This window comes from Somniosus microcephalus, chromosome 4 (genome assembly GCF_052327205.1).
Source record: "Somniosus microcephalus isolate GS21.2 chromosome 4, FLI_Smic_1.0, whole genome shotgun sequence".
NCBI lineage: Eukaryota > Metazoa > Chordata > Chondrichthyes > Squaliformes > Somniosidae > Somniosus > Somniosus microcephalus.
The window spans coordinates 183,828,967-183,854,071 of NC_140990.1; the positions used below are offsets into that span (position 1 = coordinate 183,828,967).

General features: G+C 51.7%; 1 protein-coding gene across 1 annotated transcript in view; it reads right to left on the bottom strand.

Annotated features, from left to right (window-relative positions):
- The window catches only part of LOC147120055 (caspase-8-like), a 55,388-nt gene that overhangs the window by 14,797 nt on the left and 15,486 nt on the right, over positions 1 to 25,105 (bottom strand). The window contains exons 3-7 of the mRNA XM_085985574.1: positions 22,415 to 22,520; positions 17,343 to 17,475; positions 16,268 to 16,380; positions 11,560 to 11,629; positions 667 to 726 (exon numbers count right to left, since the gene is read on the bottom strand). Coding sequence (XP_085841700.1) covers positions 667 to 726; positions 11,560 to 11,629; positions 16,268 to 16,380; positions 17,343 to 17,475; positions 22,415 to 22,520 — 482 coding nt within the window. The remainder of the gene's footprint in view (positions 1 to 666; positions 727 to 11,559; positions 11,630 to 16,267; positions 16,381 to 17,342; positions 17,476 to 22,414; positions 22,521 to 25,105) is intronic.

A 25,105-nucleotide genomic window follows, 5' to 3' on the forward strand; every position in this document is an offset into this window, starting at 1 on the left:
GACATCTATCCTAGAGACATGCATCCTGTCAATCTGTCGGTTACGTGGCAATGTATCTAATGTCTTCCTGAAACCCAACTGATACCATCCACTGCCTCAGCCACCAGATTACCAAACCTGCTTACCCCAGTACACTGGGGAGACCTGACCTGACCTAACCCTCCTGAACCCAAGCTGTCTCTCGCGAATCAGACACTGCCCTTCCCAATACTCCCTCACTGATCCCTCATCATATTCTCAAACATCTTCCGCACAGCCAGGGCAAGATCCCTGTCTGTAATTTCAGAACACTTCATTTGTCTTTTTTTAGAAATGGGAGTCATATTCGTTACTTTCCAACACATCTCCCATTCTGTCTGCCTTTCTCTCTCCTTCCCACTGCCTCTCGTCTTTCTCTCTCTTTCCCCATCTCTCTCACTCGCTCACTCCATCTCCTCAATTTTCCACCGCTTCTATCTCTCCCACTGTCTTCCTCTTTCGTTCAATCTCGTTCTCACCATCTACTTTCTGTCTCTCGATCACACTCCTCCATCTCTCACTTGCTCAATCTCCTCACCCCCACCATCTCTCCAGCTCTCTGTTCATTCACTCGCTCTTCTCTCCTCTTTACACACTTTCTCTCTATCACTGTCCATCTCCCTCCCCTCTTCAGATGTAGTTGGTTACCTTGAAGCACCATGTGGCTGATACTTGCATCCTGTACAGGAGTTTGCTGATCTTGTGAGACTGAAATATGAACATAAAACAGAGGGAAGGTTAGAGGCAGAGTCTGCAGACCCAGACTGTCACAATCAGCTAACTGGGGTAGGGGTCAGAAGGACAACGCCTTTGTGGTAAACCACTTTTACCGTTTACTATCGTTACACTATAGTTATCACTGTTAGATCATTTCCCTACAGTTATCACTGTTCACATTGTTGTATCACTGTACGAGGTCGCCTCTTGTCACGCTGCTATACCTGGGCTGACCACTGCCGACTCCGCCCATGGCTCCACCTACCTGCCCGGGTATAAAGGTGGTCGACTGGCTGGTATTCCTCCTTCTTGGATCCGATCACCTACGAGGGTGGGCTCTGTTATTTAGTCAATAAAAACCAAAAGTTACTTTCTTAACTCGTCGCTTTTCATTGGACGAATTGATAGGTATATCAATTTTATTGACTAAATTTTAAAATGTCGTCACTTGAGCAGCCAAACAACCAGTCAACGGAGCAGCCAAACGACCAGCCAGACGCCCAGCTACAACAGCCACAGCAGCCGGCTTGGCTGCGAGCCCTCAAACCACCGTACCTGGATCTAAACCCACAAGCAACAAACGCAGCCCTCGACTTCAAACACTGGCTGTGCTACTTCGAATCCTACCTGGAAGAATCCGGCGTCCCTCAGAGATCCAAACTAAGAGTTCTGACCGCCCAAGCGAGCCCTAAAGTATACGCACTCATCCAGGACATTACTACTTACGAGGCCGCTATCAACCTACTGAAACAGCAGTACCGGAGCCCGGTAAATTCCATGTATGCCAGACGCCTCCTAAGATCCCGCCCGCAACAGCCAGGAGAGTCTGTAGCTGAATTTTTACGGGCGCTACGAACACTCGGCAGGGACTGTGACTTTAAAGCAGTATCGGCTGCAGAAAACACTGAAGATAACATCCGCGATGCCTTCGTGAAAGGCCTTCGGTCCGACTACTCACGGCAGAGACTGCTGGAATCAAAGGACCTCGACCTGAACACAGCTGCAGCCTTGGCCTACTCCCTAGAAGTGACCCAGCGGGACCTCGAGGTGTATTCCAGGTACAGTTCGCGACTCTGGGACTCGGGCCCGACCCCGACCGCAATACCCCTCGTAGCGCCGCCCCCGGGACCTACCTCAGCGTCGGCGTCCCGGACCCGATCGGGACCGCCACCCCCGGTACCGGCTGCGACATCGGAGCCCCGCGACCGGGCCGCCGGCTGCTTCTTCTGTGGGCAGGCGAAACACCCGAGGTCGCGCTGCCCAGCCAAAAACGCGACGTGCTCCAGCTGCCTGAAGAAAGGCCACTTCGCGAAGGCCTGCAGAGGGAGAGCAGCAGAGGCCAGCAGTGCCTCATGCGAACTGTGGGGGCGGCCATCCTTTTTCAAGGCCACAGATGAGCAATGGGGGTGGCCATCTTTGATCCAGGCAACCGACGCCAGCAGTGCCTCATGTGGGTTGTGGGGGCAGCCATCTTCTCCGCCATTTTGCCCCACCTCGTGGGCGCCTCCATTTTACCCACCACGCTCGACCGCCACCTTACCTCCAGACCTGACGACCGCTTCACCTACAGACTACAGCGACCCGCTCAGCCACACACTAGCCTCCGTCACGCTAGACCAAGCTCGCCCGCATCAGCTGTCCAAGTCAATGATGGACATCAAAGTAGACGGCCACGCCACGACCTGCCTGTTCGACAGCGGAAGCACGGAGAGCTTCATACATCCAGACACGGTGAGCCACTACTCCCTCACTATCCAGCCAACGCGCAACCGGATCTCGACGGCATCGAGGTCCCACGCCACAGACATCAGCGGCTACTGTGTTGTGACCCTGTCGGTTAAGGGCACGGAGTATAAAAACTTTAAACTCCTCGTCCTGCCCCAGCTATGCGCTGCCGTCCTACTAGGGCTGGATTTTCAATCCCACCTCCAAAGCGTCACTCTAGCATACGGTGGACCCCTCCCCCCGCTCACAGTCGACAACCAGCAGCCTTTAAATCGCCCACCGCGTAACACCTGCGGCCTATCCACCCTCAAGGTCCCGCCACCTTCCCTGTTCGCTAACCTCACCCCCGACTGCAAACCCGTCGCTACCAAGAGCAGGCGGTACAGCGCCGGGGACAGAGCTTTCATTAGCTCTGAGGTGCAGCGTCTCCTGAAGGAGGGCATCATCGAGGGGAGCAGCAGCCCCTGGCGTGCCCAGGTTGTAGTCGTTAAGACCGGCAATAAAAACCGCCTGGTCATCGACTACAGCCAAACCATAAACCGGTACACCCAGCTGGACGCATACCCCCTTCCCCGCATATCTGATATGGTCAATCAGATTGCTCAATACCGGGTATTCTCTACCATCGACCTTAAGTCGGCCTACCACCAACTCCCTATCCGCCCCGAGGACCGCCAGTATACCGCCTTCGAGGCGAATGGCCGCCTCTACCACTTCCTTAGGGTCCCCTTCGGCGTCACCAACGGGGTTTCGGTCTTCCAAAGGGAGATGGACCGGATGGTTGACCAGAACGGGCTGCAAGCCACGTTCCCCTATCTAGATAACATCACCATCTGCGGCCGCGACCGGCAAGACCATGACGCTAATCTGGAAAGATTCCTCCGTACGGCCCAACGGCTGAACCTCACCCACCGGCTGCGTGGTAGAGAACGGAATCATCGGCCCCGATCCCGAAAGAATGCGTCCCCTCATGGAGCTACCCCTTCCCCACTGTCCAAAGGCGCTGAAGAGAACCCTGGGGCTCTTCGCCTACTATGCCCAATGGGTGCCGAATTATGCGGACAAAGCCAGACCCCTCATGAAGTCCACCTCCTTCCCCCTTACGGAAGAAGCGCGCGCGGCCTTCTCCCTCATCAGGGGAGACATTGCTAAGGCCACTATGCACGCAGTGGATGAGTCCATCCCCTTCCAAGTGGAGAGCGATGCATCCGACTTCGCCCTAGCCGCTACCCTCAACCAGGAGGGGAGACCGGTGGCCTTCTTCTCAAGGACCCTACAGGGCCCCGAGATCCGACACTCTTCGGTCGAGAAGGAGGCCCAGGCGATTGTGGAGGCGGTACGCCGCTGGAGGCATTACCTCGCAGGCAAGCGATTTACCCTCCTCACCGACCAGCGTTCGGTTGCTTTTATGTTTAATAACAAGCTGAGGGGTAAAATCAAGAACGACAAGATCTTGAGGTGGAGAATCGAGCTATCCACCTACGATTATGATATCTTGTACCGGCCTGGTAAGCTGAACGAACCCCCTGACGCTCTATCGCGAATTACATGCGCCAACGCGCAAATTGATAGACTTCAGACCCTCCACAACGACCTCTGCCACCCCGGGGTCACCAGGCTTTACCACTTCATTAAGGCCCGCAACCTGACCTACTCCATCGAGGAGGTCAGGACCATGACCAGGAACTGCCAGACCTGTGCCGAGTGCAAACCGCACTTCTTTAGGCCGGACAGAGCAAGCCTGATCAAGGCCACCCGCCCCTTCGAGCGCTTGAGCATCGATTTTAAGGGGCCCCTCCCGTCCTCTGACCGTAATGTGTACTTCCTCAACATTGTTGATGAGTACTCCCGTTTCCCCTTTGCCTTCCCCTGCCCAGACATGACCAGCACCACGGTCGTTAAATGCCTGAACGACCTCTTTGCCTTGTTCGGGTTCCCAAACTATATACATAGTGACCGGGGCGCCTCCTTCATGAGCGAGGAACTCCGTCAGTTCCTACTAGCGAGAGGCATCGCCACTAGCAGGACCACCAGCTACAACCCCCGAGGGAACGGCCAGGTGGAAAGAGAGAACGCGACGGTATGGAAGGCCGTCCTCTTAGCCTTAAAGTCTAAGGGCCTCCCAACCTCTCGCTGGCAGGAGGTCCTCCCGGCGGCGCTGCATTCCACCCGGTCACTACTTTGCACTGCCATTAACGCCACCCCCCATGAACGAATGTTTGTTTTCCCCAGGAAGTCGACTACGGGAACCACGCTACCAACCTGGCTGACCTCTCCGGGGCCTGTCTTGCTGCGAAAGCACGTGAGGGCCCATAAAACGGACCCCCTGGTCGAGAGGGTGAACCTCCTGCACGCCAACCCCCAGTACGCCTACGTGGCATACCCAGACGGGCGGGAGGACACAGTCTCCTTACGAGACCTCGCACCCTCGGGCACTCCGGAGACACCACCGCTACCCCCCCCCACCACCCCCCCAATTCCAGCCCAGGTAGACGGTACGCCGGAACCCCAAGAGCCTTCGCCTACCTCGCAGACGCCAGCATTAACACCGGAGAACGCAACACCGCCGCTGCGACGATCAGACAGGCTTACGAGGCCTCCGGACAGACTGACATACCAGAACTGGTAGTACACTTCACCCCGCCGGACTCAAATCTAAACAAGGGGTGAATGTGGTAAACCACTTTTACCGTTCACTATCGTTACACTATAGTTATCACTGTTAGATCGTTTCCCTATAGTTATCACTGTTCACATTGTTGTATCACTGTACGAGGTCGCCTCTTGTCACGCTGCTATACCTGGGCTGACCACTGCTGACTCCGCCCATGGCTCCACCTACCGGCCCAGGTATAAAGGTGGTCGACTGGCTGGTATTCCTCCTTCTTGGATCCGATCACCCACGAGGGTGGGCTCTGTTATTTAGTCAATAAAAACCTATAGTTACTTTCTTAACTCGTCGCTTTTCATTGGACGAATTGATAGGTATATCAACCTGTTCCCACCAATACTGTCCCCCAGTGTTATACAGCGACAGACCTGTACCCAACAGTACTGTACCCGTGTTATACAGTGACCGACCTGTACCAAACAATACTGTCCCCCAGTGTTATATAGTGACAGACCTGTACCCACCAATACTGTCCACCAGTGTCATACAGTGACAGATCTGTACCCACCAGTACTGGACACCAATGTTATACAGTGACAGACCTGTACCCAACAGTACTGTACCAGTGTTACACAGTGACAGATCTGTACCCACCGATACTGTCCCCATGTTATAGTGACAGACTTGTGCCCACCAGTACTCGACCCCAGTGTTATACAACAACAGTCTGTCCCTATTTGTACTGTACCCCAGTGTTATACAGTGACAGACCTGTACACACCAATACTGTACCCCAGTGTTATACAGCGACAGACCTGTACCCACCAATGCTGTCCCCCAGTGTTTTATAGTGACAGACCTGTGTCCGCCAATACTGTCCCCCAGTGTTAATCAGCGACAGACCTGTACCCAACAGTACTGTACCCGTGTTAAACAGTGACAGACCTGTACCCACCAATACTGTCCCCCAGTGTTATACCGTGACAGACCTGTACCCACCAGGACTGTACCCCAGTGTTATACAGTGACAGACCTGTACCCACCAGTACTGGACCCCAGTGTTATACAGTGACAGACCTGTACTCACCAAAACTGTACCCCAGTGTTATACAGTAACAGACTTGTGCCCAACAGTACTCGACACCAGTGTTATACAGCAACAGTCTGTACCCACCAATACTGTACGCCAGTATTATACAGTGACAGACCTGTACTCAACAGTACTGTACCCGTGTTACACAGTGACAGACCTGTATCCACCGATACTGTCCCCCAATGTTATACAGTGTCAGACCTGTACCCACCAATACTGTCCCCCAGTGTTATACAATGTCAGACCTGTACCCACCAGTACTGTCCCCCAGTGTTATACAGTGACAGACTTGTGCCCACCAGTGCTAGGCCCCAGTGTTATACAGTGACAGACCTGTACCCACCAATATTGCCCCCAGTGTTATACAGTGACAGACCTCTCCGCACCAGTACTGTACCCCAGTACAATACAGTGACAGACGTGAGGCCACCAATACTGTACCCCAGTGTGATACAGTGACGGATTGTGCCCACCAGTACTGGACCCCAGTGTTATACAGTGACAGACCTGCACCCACCAATACTGTCCCCCAGTATTATACAGCGACAGTCCTGTAACCACCAATACTGTTCCCCAGTGTTATACAGTGACAGACCTGTGCCCACCAATACTGTCCCCCAAGGTTATCCAGTGACAGACCTGTACCCACCAATACTGTCCCCCAAGGTTATACAGTGACAGACCTGTACCCACCAATACTGTCCCCCAGTGTTATACATTGACATATCTCCACCCATCAATGCTGTCCCCCAGTGTTATGCAGTGACAGACCTGTACCCAACAGTACTGTACCCGTGTTATACAGTGACAGATCCGTACCCACCAACACTGTACCCCAGTGTTGTAGAGTGACAGACTTGTGCCCAACAGTACTCGACACCAGTGTCATACAGCAACAGTCTGTACCCACTTGTACTGCACCCGAGTTTTATACAGCAACAGTCTGTACCCACCAATACTGTACGCCAGTGTTATACAGTGACAGACCTGTACCCAACAGTACTGTACCCGTGTTACACAGTGACAGACCTGTACCCACCGATACTGTCCCCCAGTGTTATACAGTGACAGACTTGTGCCCACCAGTACTCGACCCCAGTGTTATACAGCAACAGTCTGTACCTAATTGTACTGTACCCCAGTGTTATACAGTGACAGACCTGTGCCCACCAACACTGTACCCCAGTGTTATACAGTGACAGACTTGTACCCAGCAGTACTCGACCCCAGTGTTACACAGCAACAGTCTGTACCCACCAATACTGTACCCCAGTGTTATACAGCGAGAGACCTGTACCCACCAGTACTGGACACCAGTGTTATACAGTGACAGACCTGTACTCACCAGTACTGTCCCCCAGTGTTCTACAATGTCAGACCTGTAACCACCAATACTGTCCCCCAGTGTTATACAATGACAGACCTGTACCCACCAAAATTGTCCCCCAGTATTATACAGTGACAGACTTAGGCCCAACAGTACTCGGCCCCAGTGTTATACAGCGACAGTCTGTACCCACTTGTACTGTACCCGAGTGTTATACAGCAACAGTCTGTACCCACCAATACTGTACCCCAATGTTATACAGTGACAGACCTGTACCCAACAGTACTGTACGCGTGTTACACAGTGACAGACCTGTACCCACCGATACTGTCCCAGTGTTATACAGCGACAGACCTGTACCCACCAGTACTGTCCCCCAGTGTTATACAGCGACAGACCTGTAACCACCAATAATGTTCCCCAGTGTTATACAGTGACAGACTTAGGCCCAACAGTACTTGGCCCCAGTGTTATACAGCGACAGTCTGTACCCACTTGTACTGTACCCGAGTGTTATACAGCAACAGTCTGTACCCACCAATACTGTACCCCAGTGTTATACAGTGACAGACCTGTACCCAACAGTACTGTACGCGTGTTACACAGTGACAGACCTGTACCCACCGATACTGTCCCAGTGTTATACAGTGACAGACCTGTACCCACCAGTACTGTCCCCCAGTGTTATACAGCGACAGACCTGTAACCACCAATAATGTTCCCCAGTGTTATACAGTGACAGACTTGTACCCACCAATGCTGCCCCCCAGTGTTATACAGCGACCGACCTGTGCCCACCAGTACTATCCCCCAAGGTTATCCAGTGACAGACCTGTACCCAGCAGTACTGTCCCCCAATGTTATCCAGTGACAGACCTGTACCCACCAGTACTGCACCCCAGTGTTATACAGTGACAGACCTGTACCTACCAATACTGAACCTCAGTGCTATACAGTGACAGACCTGTACCCACCAATACTGTCCCCCAGTGTTAAACAGTGACATACCTGTACCCACCAATACTGTTCCCCAGTGTTATACAACAACAGACCTGTACCCACCAGGACTGTACCCCAGTGTTATACACTGACAGACCTGTACCCACCAACACTGTACCCCAGTGTTATACAGTGACAGACCTGTACCTGCCAATACTGTCCCCCAGTGTTATACAGCAACAGACCTGTACCCAACAGTACTGTACCCGTGTTATACAGTGACAGACCTGTACCCAACAATACTGAACCTCAGTGCTATACAGTGACAGACCTGTACCCACCAATACTGTCCCCCAGTGTTAAACAGTGACATACCTGTACCCACCAATACTGTTCCCCAGTGTTATACAACAACAGACCTGTACCCACCAGGACTGTACCCCAGTGTTATACACTGACAGACCTGTACCCACCAACACTGTACCCCAGTGTTATACAGTGACAGACCTGTACCTGCCAATACTGTCCCCCAGTGTTATACAGCGACAGACCTGTACCCAACAGTACTGTACCCGTGTTATACAGTGACAGACCTGTACCCAACAATACTGTCCCCCAGTGTTATACAGTGACAGACCTGTACCCACCAGTACTGGACCCCAGTGTTATACAGTAACAGACTTGTGCCCAACAGTACTCGACACCAGTGTTATACAGCAACAGTCTGTACCCACCAATACTGTACCCCAGTGTTATACAATCACAGACCAATACCCAACAGTATTGTACCCGTGTTACAAAGTGACAGACCTGTACCCACCAATACTGTCCCCCAATGTTATACAGTGACCGACTTGTACCCACCAGTACTCGACCCCAGTGTTATACAATGACAGACTTGTGCCCACCAGTACTGTACCCAGTGTTATGCAGCGACAGACCTGTGACCACCAATACTGTCCCCCAGTGTTATACAATGACAGACCTGTACGCAACAATACTGGACCCCAGTGGTATACAGTGACAGACCTGTACCTACCAACACTGTAGCCCAGTGTTATACAGTGACAGAGTTGTGCCCACCAGTACTCGGCCCCAGTGTTATACAGCGACAGTCTGTACCCACTTGTACTGTACCCGAGTGTTACACAGCAACAGTCTGTACCCACCAATACTGTACCCCAGTGTTATACAGTGACAGACCTGTACCCAACAGTACTGTACCCCAGTGTTGTACAGTGTCAGACCTGCACCCACCAGTACTGTACCCCAGTGTTATACAGTGTCATACCTGTACCCACCAGTACTGTCCCCCAGTGTTATACAGTGACATACCTCTACCCATCAATACTGTCCCCCAGTGTTATGCAGCGACAGACCTGTACCCAACAGTACTGTACCCGTGTTATACAGTGACAGGCCTGTACCCACCAGTACTGTACCCCAGTGTTATACAGTGACAGACCTGTACCCACCAATACTGTCCCCCAGTGTTAAACAGTGACATACCTGTACCCACCAATACTGTTCCCCAGTGTTATACAACAACAGACCTGTACCCACCAGGACTGTACCCCAGTGTTATACACTGACAGACCTGTACCCACCAACACTGTACCCCAGTGTTATACAGTGACAGACCTGTACCCACCAATACTGGACCCCAGTGTTATACAGTGACAGATCCGTACCCACCAACACTGTACCCCAGTGTTGTAGAGTGACAGACTTGTGCCCAACAGTACTTGACACCAGTGTCATACAGCAACAGTCTGTACCCACTTGTACTGCACCCGAGTTTTATACAGCAACAGTCTGTACCCAACAATACTGTACGCCAGTGTTATACAGTGACAGACCTGTACCCACCGATACTGTCCCCCAATGTTATACAGTGACAGACTTGTGCCCACCAGTATTCGACCCCAGTGTTATACAGCAACAGTCTGTACCTAATTGTACTGTACCCCAGTGTTATACAGTGACAGACCTGTACCCACCAACACTGTACCCCAGTGTTATACAGTGACAGACTTGTACCCAGCAGTACTCGACCCCAGTGTTATACAGCAACAGTCTGTACCCACCAATACTGGACCCCAGTTTTATACAGCAACAGTTTCTCCCCACCAATACTGTACCCCAGTGTTATACAGCGACAGACCTGTACTCACCAGTGCTGTCCCCCAGATTTATACAGTGTCAGACCTGTACCCACCAGTACTGTCCCCCAGTGTTATACAGCGACAGACCTGTACCCACCAGTAGTGGACCCAGTGTTATACAGTGAGAGACCTGTACCCAGCAAAACTGTACCCCAGTGTTATACAGTGACAGACTTGTGCCCACTAGTACTCGGCCCCAGTGTTATACAGCGACAGTCTGTACCCACCAATACTGTACACCAGTGTTATACAGTGACAGACCTGTTACCACCAGTACTGACACCCAGTGTTATACAGTGACAGACCTGTACCCACCAGTACTGCACCCCAGTGTTATACAGTGACAGACTTGTGCCCACCAATACTGTCTCCCAGTGTTATATAGTGACAGACCTGTACCCACCGATACTGTCCCCCAGTTTTATACAGTGACAGACTTGTGCCCACCAGTACTCGACCCCAGTGTTATACAGCGACAGTCTGTACCCCCCAATACTGTACACCAGTGTTATACAGTGACAGACCTGTACCCACCAATACTGTCCCCCAGTGTTATACAGTGACAGATTTGTACCCACCAGTACTGACACGCAGTGTTATACAGTGACAAACCTGTACCCACCAGTACTGTTCCGCAATGTTATTCAGTGACAGACCTGTACCCACCAGTACTGCACCCCAGTGTTATACAGTGACAGACCTGTACCCACTAATACTGTCCCTCAGTGTTATACAGTGACAGACTTGTGCCCACCAGTACTGGACCCCAGTGTTATACAGTGACAGACTCGTGCCCACCAGTACTGGACCCCAGTGTTATATAGTGACAGACCTGTACCCGCCAGTACTGGGCCCCAGTTTTTTGCTGTGCTGACTGGATACTTCAGATTGATTCAATCCAATCAGAGGGAAGATAAAATTTTCCCAGCTACCCAGTGAATCCTGGCAGTGTAATTATACGCACCAGAAAGTAGTGAAAATTCCGCCAACAATCGATTGTGGGGTTCTAGCGACATGAGGGGTCCCGACTGATCCTGCATTGAACAGAAAGCGAGTTGATTTAAGGATACGATCAGTGTCAAATCTAAAATACAAACTGAAAACATTGGATACGCAGAGCGGGTCAGTTTGTAGACGAAAGCACAAAGGGCATGGTAACACTTCGGGTGCACATTATCCTTCAGAACTCTCAGTGTGCCCAATGTCTTCGATCCTCTGACTGCGCCAGCACGTATCAGTCGCACCTGAATATGGGCCAGGGTCTCTCAAATATCCAGTCCCCCAGGGGACACACTGCTCCCTGGGCCAGGGTCTCTCAAATATCCAGTCCCCCATGGACACACTGCTCCCTGGGCCAGGGTCTCCCCAATACCCGGTCCCCCAGGGGACACACTGCTCCCTGGGCCAGGGTCTCCCCAATACCCGGTCCCCCAGGGGACACACTGCTCCCTGGGCCAGGGTCTCCCCAATACCCGGTCCCCCAGGGACACACTGCTCCCTGGGCCAGGGTCTCCCCAGTACCCGGTCCCCCAGGGGACACACTGCTCCCTGGGCCAGGGTCTCCCCAATACCCGGTCCCCCAGGGGACACACTGCTCCCTGGGCCAGGGTCTCCCCAATACCCAGTCCCCCAGGGGACACACTGCTCCCTGGGCCAGGGTCTCCCCAATACCCAGTCCCCCAGGGGACACACTGCTCCCTGGGCCAGGGTCTCCCCAATACCCGGTCCCCCAGGGACACACTGCTCCCTGGGCCAGGGTCTCTCAAATATCCAGTCCCCCAGGGACACACTGCTCCCTGGGCCAGGGTCTCCCCAATACCCGGTCCCCCAGGGGACACACTGCTCCCTGGGCCAGGGTCTCCCCAATACCCGGTCCCCCAGGGGACACACTGCTCCCTGGGCCAGGGTCTCCCCAATACCCAGTCCCCCAGGGGACACACTGCTCCCTGGGCCAGGGTCTCCCCAATACCCGGTCCCCCAGGGACACACTGCTCCCTGGGCCAGGGTCTCTCAAATATCCAGTCCCCCAGGGACACACTGCTCCCTGGGCCAGGGTCTCCCCAATACCCGGTCCCCCAGGGGACACACTGCTCCCTGGGCCAGGGTCTCCCCAATACCCGGTCCCCCAGGGACACACTGCTCCCTGGGCCAGGGTCTCCCCAATACCCGGTCCCCCAGGGGACACACTGCTCCCTGGGCCAGGGTCTCCCCAATACCCGGTCCCCCAGGGGACACACTGCTGCCTGGGCCAGGGTCTCCCCAATACCCGGTCCCCCAGGGACACACTGCTCCCTGGGCCAGGGTCTCCCCAATACCCGGTCCCCCAGGGGACACACTGCTCCCTGGGCCAGGGTCTCCCCAATACCCGGTCCCCCAGTGGACACACTGCTCCCTGGGCCAGGGTCTCCCCAATACCCGGTCCCCCAGGGGACACACTGCTCCCTGGGCCAGGGTCTCCCCAATACCCGGTCCCCCAGGGGGGACACACTGCTCCCTGGGCCAGGGTCTCCCCAATACCCGGTCCCCCAGGGGACACACTGCTCCCTGGGCCAGGGTCTCCCCAATACCCGGTCCCCCAGGGGACACACTGCTCCCTGGGCCAGGGTCTCCCCAATACCCAGTCCCCCAGGGGACACACTGCTCCCTGGGCCAGGGTCTCCCCAATACCCGGTCCCCCAGGGACACACTGCTCCCTGGGCCAGGGTCTCCCCAATACCCGGTCCCCCAGGGGACACACTGCTCCCTGGGCCAGGGTCTCCCCAATACCCGGTCCCCCAGGGGAGACACTGCTCCCTGGGCCAGGGTCTCCCCAATACCCGGTCCCCCAGGGGACACACTGCTCCCTGGGCCAGGGTCTCCCCAATACCCGGTCCCCCAGGGACACACTGCTCCCTGGGCCAGGGTCTCCCCAATACCCGGTCCCCCAGGGGACACACTGATCCCTGGGCCAGGGTCTCCCCAATACCCGGTCTCCCAGGGACACACTGCTCCCTGGGCCAGGGTCTCCCCAATACCCGGTCCCCCAGGGGACACACTGCTCCCTGGGCCAGGGTCTCCCCAATACCCGGTCCCCCAGGGGAGACACTGCTCCCTGGGCCAGGGTCTCCCCAATACCCGGTCCCCCAGGGGACACACTGCTCCCTGGGCCAGGTTCTCCCCAATACCCGGTCCCCCAGGGGAGACACTGCTCCCTGGGCCAGGGTCTCCCCAATACCCGGTCCCCCAGGGGACACACTGCTCCCTGGGCCAGGGTCTCCCCAATACCCGGTCCCCCAGGGACACACTGCTCCCTGGGCCAGGGTCTCCCCAATACCCGGTCCCCCAGGGGACACACTGATCCCTGGGCCAGGGTCTCCCCAATACCCGGTCCCCCAGGGACACACTGCTCCCTGGGCCAGGGTCTCCCCAATACCCGGTCCCCCAGGGGACACACTGCTCCCTGGGCCAGGGTCTCCCCAATACCCGGTCCCCCAGGGGAGACACTGCTCCCTGGGCCAGGGTCTCCCCAATACCCGGTCCCCCAGGGACACACTGCTCCCTGGGCCAGGGTCTCCCCAATACCCGGTCCCCCAGGGGACACACTGCTCCCTGGGCCACGGTCTCCCCAATACCCAGTCCCCCAGGGAACACGATACTCCATGGGCCAGGGTCTCTCCTTCGCCCAACTCCCCAACACCCTGTTCCCCAGGGGGGACACTGCTCCATGGACCTCCACTCATAGACTTTCTAGCCCAAGGATGGTGACTGAGCTGGGATTATTAGGGGTCGGATTATCCCAGCTCCTAATAAGTGGGAGGGGCCTGTCATTAGGGGCGGGGTTATCCCAGCTCCCATTCAGTGAGTGGGAGGGAGTCGTTATTATCCCCTTCCCCCCTCGCACCCCTTACCCTTATCAACCCCATCCTAGTTCACCCTACCATTCACTCCACCTCCTACCACATCCCCTCCCCCAACCATTCAACTTCTCTTTTACGATAGCAAAATACTGCAGATGTTGGAAATCCGAACTAACAACAGAAAACGCTGGAAAAACTCAGCAGGTCAGGCAACATCCGTGGAGAGAAAATACAGTCAATGTGTCGGGTCAAACCCTTTGTCAAGACTGAAGGCCAGGCTGGGAGAGAACAAAAGAGAAGTGAAGAGACATTAAGAGGTATTCAAAACGAGACGAGATGGTGATAGGACTAGTGGAGACAAAAGACGGCTCTAGATTAGGTGTGAAATGCGCTGGCAGAATGGGAGACAGCTGCCATGTGGGAGAGAAAAAAAGAGGGGGGGGAAAGGGCCAAAACAAAGGTGTGGATAAAAAATAAGTAAAAATGTAATGGGGGCCGAGGTTATGATCTGAAATCGTTGAGCTCGATATTGAGTCCGGAAGGCTGTAAAGTGCCTAATCGGAAGATGAGGTGCTGTTCCTCGAGTTTACGCTGAGCTTCCGTGGAACAATGCAAGAGCCCGAGTACAGTGAGGTCTGAATGGGAATGGGGCGGTGAATTAAAATGACAGGCGACCGGAAACTCGGGGTCATCCTTACGGACTGAACGGAGGTGTTCCACAAAGCGGTCACCCAATCTGCGTTTGGTCTCCCCAATGTAGAGGAGACCACATCGTGAGCAGCGAATACAGTATACTAGATTGCAAGAAGTACAAGTAAATCGCTGTTTCACCTGGAAGGGGTGTTTGGGGCCCTGGACAGTGGGAAGGGGGGAGGTATAAGGGCAGGTGTTGCATTGCCTGCGCTTGCACGGGAAGGTGCCGGGCGAAGGGGAAGGGGTGCTGGGGGTGATAGAGGAGTGGACTAGGGTGTCTCGGAGGGTGCGGTCCCTACGGAATGCTGAAAGGGGAGGGGAGGGGAAGATGCGTTTAGTGGTGGGATCACTTTGGAGGTGGCGGAAATGGCGGAGGATGATCCGTTGAATGTGGAGGCTGGTGGGGTGAAAGGTGAGGACAAGGGGAACCCTATCGTGGTTACGGGAGAGAGGGGCAGGGGTGAGGGCAGAAGTGCGGGAGATAGAATGGACACGGTCAAGGGCCGTGTCAACTACGGTAGAGGGGAATCCTCGGTTGAGGGAAAAGGAAGACATGTCGGAAGCACTGGTGTGGAAAGTGGCATCGTCGGAGAAACTGGGAGAATGGAATAGAGTCCTTACAGGAGGCAGGGTGGGAGGAAGTGTAGTCCAGGTAGCTGTGGGAGTCAGTGGGCTTGTAGTGAATGTTGGTGAGTAACCTATCCCCAGAGATGGAGACGGAGATGTCGAGGAAGGGAAGGGAAGAGTCAGAGATGGACCATGTGAAGGTGAGGGAAGGGTGGAAATTGGAGGCAAAGTGAATGAAATTGTCAAGTTCAGGGCGAGAGCAGGAAACGGCACCGATACAGTCATCAATGTACCGGAAAAAGAGGTGAGGGAGGGGACCCGAGTAGGACTGGAACAAAGAATGTTCCACATATCCCACGAAAAGGCAGGCATAGCTAGGACCCATGTGGGTACCTATAGCAACACCTTTGATTTGGAGGAAATGAGTGGAGTCAAAGGAGAAGTTGTTCAATGTGAGAACAAGTTCAGCCATTCAACTTCTCTTACTGTCCCCTCCTCTCATTGAACTCACGGCCGGTGCCTGTCCACCACATCCCCTTAGTCAGATTATGTGCACTGAACAGGAGGCGTACTTACAGCAGACGGCAGCTCTATGGGTTGCGTACTTCGTACAACTAAGATCCCAGCAAGACGGTGGGTCTCGGGAGTCGGAGCCAGCACCAGAGCAGATTCCTCATCCTGCCAGCTTCCTAAATTAACAAAGGAACAAATCAGCATAGGAATCGCAGGGTAACGGGGGCCGCAGGGCAACGGGGCCGCAGGGCAACGGGGGCCGCAGGGTAACGGGGCCGCAGGGTAACGGGGCAGCAGGGTAACGGGGGCCGCAGGGTAACGGGGCCGCAGGGTAACGGGGCCGCAGGGTAACGGGGCCGCAGGGTAACGGGGCCGCAGTAATGGGATTCACAGTTTAAAAGGGTCGCAGAGTAACGAGTTTTGGAATAAACTGCCCATCTGTGCTGGGGTAGCTGATCTCTGATGGGAGCAGTTAGAATCAGCACCCATTGACTTTCAAAAATCAAATATGGTGCAGACACAGGAGGAATGGCCCCGTGTCCTGGATCTTTACCCAGCACATCTGGGCCCTGATGAGACGACAGGAGAGGAGTGCCTGGGCTATCATCGGATCTTCGATACTCCAATCTCACCCGTTTTGAATGGAGGGCTGGACCGCTACCCAGCTGGTGGATGACGTGCCCGCTGACCACCACCCACTGCCCACAGCCTACCAGCCACCGAGCACCACCCGCTGCCCACTACCTGCTGCCCCTGCCCTGCCCACCACCCAATACCTCCTGCCCTACCCTGCCAGCTGCCCACTACCTGCTGCCCCCTGCCCTACCCTGCCCACAGCCCCCTGATCTCTGCCCACCACCCACTGACCACTGCCAGGCTGGGAACTGAGACCAATTGAGAAGTCCCCTGGAGAGTTTGGACGCCAGGGTCAAGGGGGCGGGAGTGGGCATGAGAGTCAATTAGAGCTGGTGGATTAGCTGAAATCACTGATCTATATCACCCAGCAGAAAGGGGGCTTATCTTTAAAGCAGCAAATCGGAGTGTTGTAATTTGCATCGTAATGGCCCCAGATTCACTGTCACCGACCATTTCTGCATTGCTCTCAGTACAACACTGGGCTGAGGTCAATGGTCATTACCTTTCTGTCTGTAACGGTCAAACTTCTTCACTAAATCCTCCCCAAGTTGTTTGCAGATGTACTCCAGAAGCTTCATATTATCTTCTTCCAGCAATCCCTCCTTCTCCATTTCAATGAGGGCATCCAGCATCGTCTGAGGAAGAAGTGAAATGTCAGATTTACACAACAAACTGTTGAAGAGTAGATCAGATGGGACTACTATTGATTTAGTTATTCATTTAAGAACATAAGAAATAAGAGCAGGAGTAGGCCATACGGCCCCTTGAGCCTGCTCTGCCATTCAATAAGATCATGGCTGATCATCGACCTCAACTCCACTTTCCCGCCCAATCTCCATATAAAACTTGATTCCCCTAGAGTCCAAAAATCTATCTGTCTCAACCTTGAATATACTCAAAGACTCAGCATCCACAGCCCTCTGGGGCAGAGAATTCCAAAGATTCACAACCCTCTGAGTGAAGAAATTTCTCTTCATCGCCGTCTTAAATGGCCGACCCCTTATCCTGAGACTATGAAATTTCTCCTAACCTCTCTCCTCACTCTGAGTCACAGTTTTAAATTGGTGACCCCTCGTCACTGACTCCCCAACCAGAGGAAATTGTCTTTCCCTATTCACTCCAACAAAACCCTCCATAATTTTAAAAAGCTCAATTAAATCCCCTCTTATCTCTCTCGGCTCCTGTGGAAACAGTCCCAGTATCTCAAGTCTCTCCTCATAACTATAGTTTCCCATCCCTGGCATCAACCTGGTGAATCTGTGCTGTACGCTGTCTATGGTTTTAATGTCCTTTCTGCAATAGAGCTCCCAAACCTGCACACAATACTCGAACTGTGGCCTAAACAATGATTAGTATAAATTTATCATTACTGCTTAACTCTTCTACTCTCCGTCCCTATTTGAAAAACCCTAACTGCTATTGCCCTTTTTATGGATTTATCTCCCTGCACTTTCAGGGAATTATGTATTTGAACTCTTAGGTCTCTGTTCATCTACACCTTTCAGTCTCTTTCTATTTAGTGTACACTCTCATTCCTTGTTTTTCCTCCTACATATATTACCTCACATTAAATTGAATCCGCTACCTGACTCTCCAATGCCACTAACCTGCCTGTCTTCCCGAAATCTTTCACAATCCTCTGCACTGTTGACCTGTGTGTCATCAGCTAATTTTAAAATTACAGAGGAGTTTCACTGAAATGGTCCCAGGGATGAGAGGCTTTAGTCATGAGGGGAGACTAGAGGAACAGGTGCTCTTTCCATTAGAGTAGGTAAATCAGGATGAAATAACAACAGAAAATGCTGGAAATACTCAGCAGGCCAGGCAGCATCCGTGGAGAGAGAAACAGGGTTAACGTTTCAGGTCTGGGACCCTTCATCAGAACTGGAAAAAGCTGGAAATGTAACAGATATTAAGCAGGTGCAGAGACAGGGGACGGGGGGGTTTAGGAGGGGAGGAAGGAATTGAAAGAACATGCTGTGAAAATGTTGCAAATGGGAATGGCAAAATCATACTGCATGAAAATGGGGGCAAGGATTATTATCTGAAATTGTTGAACTCTATGTTGAGTCCGGCAGGCTGTAAAGTGCCTAATCGAAAGATGAGGTGCTGTTCTTCGAGCTTACGTTGAGCTTCATTGGAACAATGTAATAGGCCGAGGACAGAGAGATCAGAGTGGGAGTGAAGTGGAGAATTAAAGTGACAGGCGACCGGAAGCTCAGGGTCACCCTTGTGGACTGAATGGAGGTGTTCCACAAAGCGGTCGCCCAATCTGCGTTTGGTCTCCCAATGTAGAGGAGACCACATCATGAGCAGCGAATACAGTATACTAAATTGCAAGAAGTACAAGTAAATCGCTGTTTCACCTGGAAGGGGTGTTTGGGGCCCTGGACAGTGGGAAGGGAGGAGGTAAAAGGGCATGTGTTGCATTTCCTGTGCTTGCACGGGAAGGTGCCAGGTGAAGGAGAAGGATTGAGGAGTGGACCAGGGTGACGCGGAGGGAGCGGTCCCTTCGGAATGCTGAAAGGGGAGGTGAGGGGAAGATGTGTTTGGTGGTGGGATCACGTTGGAGGTGGCGGAAATGGCGGAGGGCGATCCGTTGAATGTGGAGGCTGGTAGGGTGAAAGGTGAGGACAAGGGGAACCCTATCGTGGTTCTGGGAGGGAGGGGAAGGGGTGAGAGCAGAAGTGCAGGAAATAGAACGGACACGGTCAAGGGACGTGTCAACCACAGTAGAGGGGAATCCTCGGTTGAGGAAAAAGGAAGACATGTCGGAAGCACTGGTATGGAAGGTGGCATTGTCAGAACAGACGCGGCGGAGACGGAGAAACTGGGAGAATGGAATAGAGTCCTTACAGGAAGCGGGGTGGGAGGAAGTGTAGTCCAGGTAGCTGTGGGAGTCGGTGGGTTTGTAGTGGATGTTTGTCGAAAGCCGATTGCCAGAAATGGAGATGGAGAAGTCAAGGAAGGTAAGGGAAAGGTCGGAGATGCACCATGTGAAGGTGAGGGAAGGGTGGAAATTGGAAGTAAAATGAATGCTCTTATCTAGTTCAGGGCGAGAGCAGGAAACGGCACCAATACAGTCATCGATGTACCGGAAAAAGAGTTGAGGGAGGGGACCTGAGTAGGACTGGAACAAAGAATGTTCCACATATCCCATGAACAGGCAGGCATAGCTAGGACCCATGTGGGTTCCCATAGCAACACCTTTAATTTGGAGGAAGTGAGTGGAGTCAAAGGAGAAGTTGTTCAATGTGAGAACAAGTTCAGCCAGGCGGAGGAGGGTGGTGGTGGATGGGGACTGGTTGGGCCTCTGTTCAAGGAAGAAATGGAGCGCCCGAATGGCGTCCTGGTGGGGGATGGAGGTGTAGAGGGATTGGACGTCCATAGTGGAAAGGAGATGGTTGGGGCCAGGAAACTGGAAACTGTTAAAGTGACGGAGGGCGTCGGAAGAGTCGCGAATGTAGGTGGGAAGAGACTGGACAAGGGGAGAAAAAATAGAGTTGAGATAGGAAGAGATAAGTTCCGTGGGGCAAGAACAGGCTGAAGCGATGTCCACCAGGACGGCCTTCGGGCGCTCCGTTTCTTCCTTGAACAGAGGCCCAACCAGTCCCCATCCACCACCACCCTCCTCCGCCTGGCTGAACTTGTTCTCACATTGAACAACTTCTCCTCTGACTCCACTCACTTCCTCCAAATTAAAGGTGTTGCTATGGGAACCCGCATGGGCCCTAGCTATGCCTGCCTGTTCATAGGATATGTGGAACATTCTTTGTTCCAGTCCTACTCAGGTCCCCTCCCTCAACTCTTTTTCCGGTACATCGATGACTGTATTGGTGCCGTTTCCTGCTCTCGCCCCGAACTAGATAAGATCATTCACTTTACTTCCAATTTCCACCCTTCCCTCACCTTCACATGGTCCATCTCCGACTCTTCCCTTACCTTCCTTGACTTCTCCGTCTCCATTTCTGGCGATCGGCTTTTGACAAACATCCACTACAAGCCCACCGACTCCCACAGCTACCTGGACTACACTTCCTCCCACCCCGCTTCCTGTAAGGACTCTATTCCATTCTCCCAGTTTCTCCGTCTCCGCCGCGTCTGTTCTGATGATGCCACCTTCCATACCAGTGCTTCCGACGTGTCTTCCTTTTTCCTCAACCGAGGATTCCCCTCTACTGTGGTTGACACGGCCCTTGACCTTGTCCGTTCTATTTCCTGCACTTCTGCTCTCACCCCTTCCCCTCCCTCCCAGAACCACGATAGGGTTCCCCTTGTCCTCACCTTTCACCCCACCAGCCCCCACATTCAACGGATCATCCTCCGCCATTTCCGCCACCTCCAACGTGATCCCACCACCAAACACATCTTCCCCTCACCTCCCCTTTCAGCATTCCGAAGGGACCGCTCCCTCCGTGACACCCTGGTCCACTCCTCAATCACCCCCAACAGCCCTTCTCCTTCACCTGGCACCTTCCCGTGCAAGCGCAGGAGATGCAACACATGCCCTTTTACCTCCTCCCTTCCCACTGTCCAGGGCCCCAAACGCCCCTTCCAGGTGAAACAGCGATTTACTTGTACTTCTTGCAATTTAATATACTGTATTCGCTGCTCATGATGCGGTCTCCTCTGCATTGGGGAGGCCAAACGCAGATTGGGCGACCGCTTTGCGGAACACCTCCGTTCAGTCCACAAGGGTGACCCTGAGCTTCCGGTCGCCTGTCATTTTAATTCTCCACTTCACTCCCACTCTGATCTCTCTGTCCTTGGCCTATTATATTGTTCTAATGAAGCTCAACGTAAGCTCGAGGAACAGCACCTCATCTTTCGATTAGGCACTTTACAGCCTGCCGGACTCAACATAGAGTTCAACAATTTCAGATAATAATCCTTGCCCCCATTTTTCATGCAGTATGATTTTGCCATTCCCATTAGCAACATTTTCACAACATATTCTTTCAATTCCTTCCTCCCCTCCTAAACCGCACCCCCCCCCACCCCCCGTCTCTTCACCTGCTTAAAATCTGTTACATTTCCAGCTTTTTCCAGTTCTGGTGAAGGGTCCCAGACCTGAAACGTTAACCCTGTTTCTCTCTCCACGGATGCTGCCTGGCCTGCTGAGTATTTCCAGCATTTTCTGTTGTTATTTCAGATTTCCTGCATCCGCAGTATTTTGCTATTATAAATCAGGATGAAACTATTTCCACTGTTTGGTGAGTCAATAACTAGACAGCATCAATTTAAGATCACCTCCAGAAGCTCAAAGGGAGAATTAGGAGAATTTTTTATGTATACAGAGGGATGTAAGGACATGGAACGCCCTACCAGATACAGTGAGGGAAGCAGAATTCATCATCGCTTTTAAAAGGGAAGTGGATAAATATTTTTTAAAGAAAAAAAATGGATATGGGGCAACGGCAGGGAAATGGGACCGAGGGGATAGCTCTATCAGAGAGGGCAGAGGAGCGATAGGCTGAACGGCCTCCTTCTGTGCTATAAAATTCTATGTTATACACAAGATAACACAGGCTGGAGTGTGTCAGGCACCAAATACAGCACAACCATTGTACTCACCGTGACGTTCTCCAGCTTAGATTTGGACAGGTGGTTGTGCAATAAAAGTTTCACAGTCTCCAGGTCATTCATAGTGATATCCTCTGATACCTCGAACAAAAGCTGTCTGCAATTAGAAGCAAGTTTATAACATAAAAGATGCCTCGGATGCAGATATAAGTCAGGAGAAGGCTGAATTGAATGGAATCCTCTCCAATTCTCCAGAGGAGGTGCTAACTCAACGCTAAACTACTGAACCATTAGAAAAACATTTCAAAAATGAAAATTATGGTAATATGTTCAAAACTTTCCATAGCATGCTCACTGTCCCATCAAACAATCGCAGGGTAGGTACAGCACGGGTAAGATACAGAGTAAAGCTCCCTCTACACAGAAGGGAGACAGAACCTATCCAGGGAACTATAGACAAGTCAGCTTCACATAATTGGTAGGAAAAATAATGGAATCCCTACTAAAGGAGAAAATAGAAAAAACATCTAGAAACCAAAAATATAATGAATAGTGTAATAATAATATTATAATGATGAATAGTCAGCATGGATTTCAAAAGGGAAATTTTGCTTTCCAACCTCATTGAATTCTTTGCGGCGGTAACAGAGAGAGTAGACAAGGGTAATGTAGCAGATGTAATTTATCTAGGTTTCCAAAAGGCCTTTGGTAAGGTGCCACATATTAGACTAATAAATAAGATCAGAGCAGGCGCACTCAGGGGACAAGTAGCAGAATGGATAGCTGGTATGCTGAAAGACAGAAAGCAAAGAGTAGGGGTAAAGCGTAGCTATTCAGAGTACAGAAGGTGGAAGTGGGGTCCCACAAGGATCAGTGCTGGGACCACAGTTGTTCATAATTTATATTAATGATTTTGACTTTGGAATCAAAAACACAATTTCGAAATTTGCGGATGACACCAAATTGGGGGGTATAGTCAATACTGAGGAGGACTGCAGCAAATTACAAGAAGATAGGGAGCAGAAACAAAGGCCAACAGTAAAGAGGGTCAAAGTGCAGAAAAATATTAAACATGCAAAGTTGAAGGCACTTTATCTAAATGCACGTAGCATTCGCAACAAGGTGGATGAATTAATGGCACAAATAGAAGTAAATGGGTATGATGTAATTGCCATTACAGAGACATGGTTGCAGGGTAACCAAAGCTGGGAACTGAATGTTCCAGGGTACTCAACATTTAGGAAGGACAGACAAAAAGGAAAAGGAGGTAGCATAGCGCTGTTAATAAGGGATGAGATCGGTACGGTAGAGATAAAAGATCTTGGCTTAGCAGATCGTGATGTAGAATTGGAATCAGTTTTGGTGGAGCTAAGAAACAGCAAAGGGCAGAAAACATTGGTGGGAGTTGTGTATAGGCCACTAAACAGTAGTGGTAATGTAGGGCACAGTATCAATCAAGAAATTATAAGTGCATGTAACAAGGGCAACATGGTAATCATGGGAGACTTTAATCTACATATTGACTGGGCAAATCAAATTACCACTAATGGTGTGGAGGACGAATTCTTGGAATGAATGTGAGATGGTTTCCTGGATCAGTATGTGGAGGAACCAACCAGGGAACAGGCGATTCTGGATCTGGCACGGTGTAACGAGAAAGGGGTAATCAATAATCTTGTGGTAAAGGGGACTTTAGGGACAAGTGACCATAATATGATTGAATTTTACATTAAGTTTGAGAGTGATGTAGTCCAATCTGAAACTAAGGTCTTCAATCTAAACAGAGGAAACTACAAGGGTATGAGGGACAAGTTGGCCATGGTAGATTGGGAGACTACACTAAAAGGTATGAAGGTGGACATACAATGGCTAACATTCAAAGAAATAATGCGTAATTTGCAACAAACATATATTCCTCTAGGGCATAAAAACCCAAAAGGAAAAGTGATCCAACCATGGCTAACAAAAGAAATTAAAGCTAGTATTAAGTCAAAGAAGGAAGCTTATAAAGTTGCCAGACAAAGCGGTCAGCCTGAGGACTGGGATCTTTTTAGAAATCAGCAAAGGGGGACCAAGAAATTGATAAAGAAAGGGAAAATGGAATATGAGCACAAACTAGCGAAAAATATAAAAACGGATTGTAAAAGCTTCTATAGGTATGTGAAAAGGAAAAGACTGGCGAAGGTAAATGTAGGTCCTTTACAGTCAGAGAGGGGAGAATTTATAACGGGCAATGAGGAAATGGCAGAGAAATTTAATAAATACTTTGTTTCTGTCTTCACGGAGGAAAACACAAAAAATCTCCCAGAAATACGAGAAAACCAAGGGTGTGGCGAGAATGAGGAACTTCAAGAAATTATTAGTAAAAAAACAGTGCTAGCAAAATTAATGCGACTAAAAGTCGATAAATCCCAAGGACCGGATGACCTACATCCTAGGGTTTTGCAAGAGGTGGCCATTGGGATAGTGGATGCATTGGTTGTCATCTTCCAAAGTTCTATAGATTCTGGAACGGTTCCTGCAGATTGGATGATAGCAAATGTAACCCCGCTATTTAAGAAAGGAGGGAGAGAGGAAAAGGGGAACTACAGACCTGTTAGCCTCACATCAGTAGTTGGGAAAATGCTGGAATCTATTATAAAGGATGCAATAACTGGGCACTTAGAAACTAATAGTAATATTGGACAGAGTCAACATGGATTTATGAAAGGGAAATCCTGTTTAACAAACCTATTGGAGTTC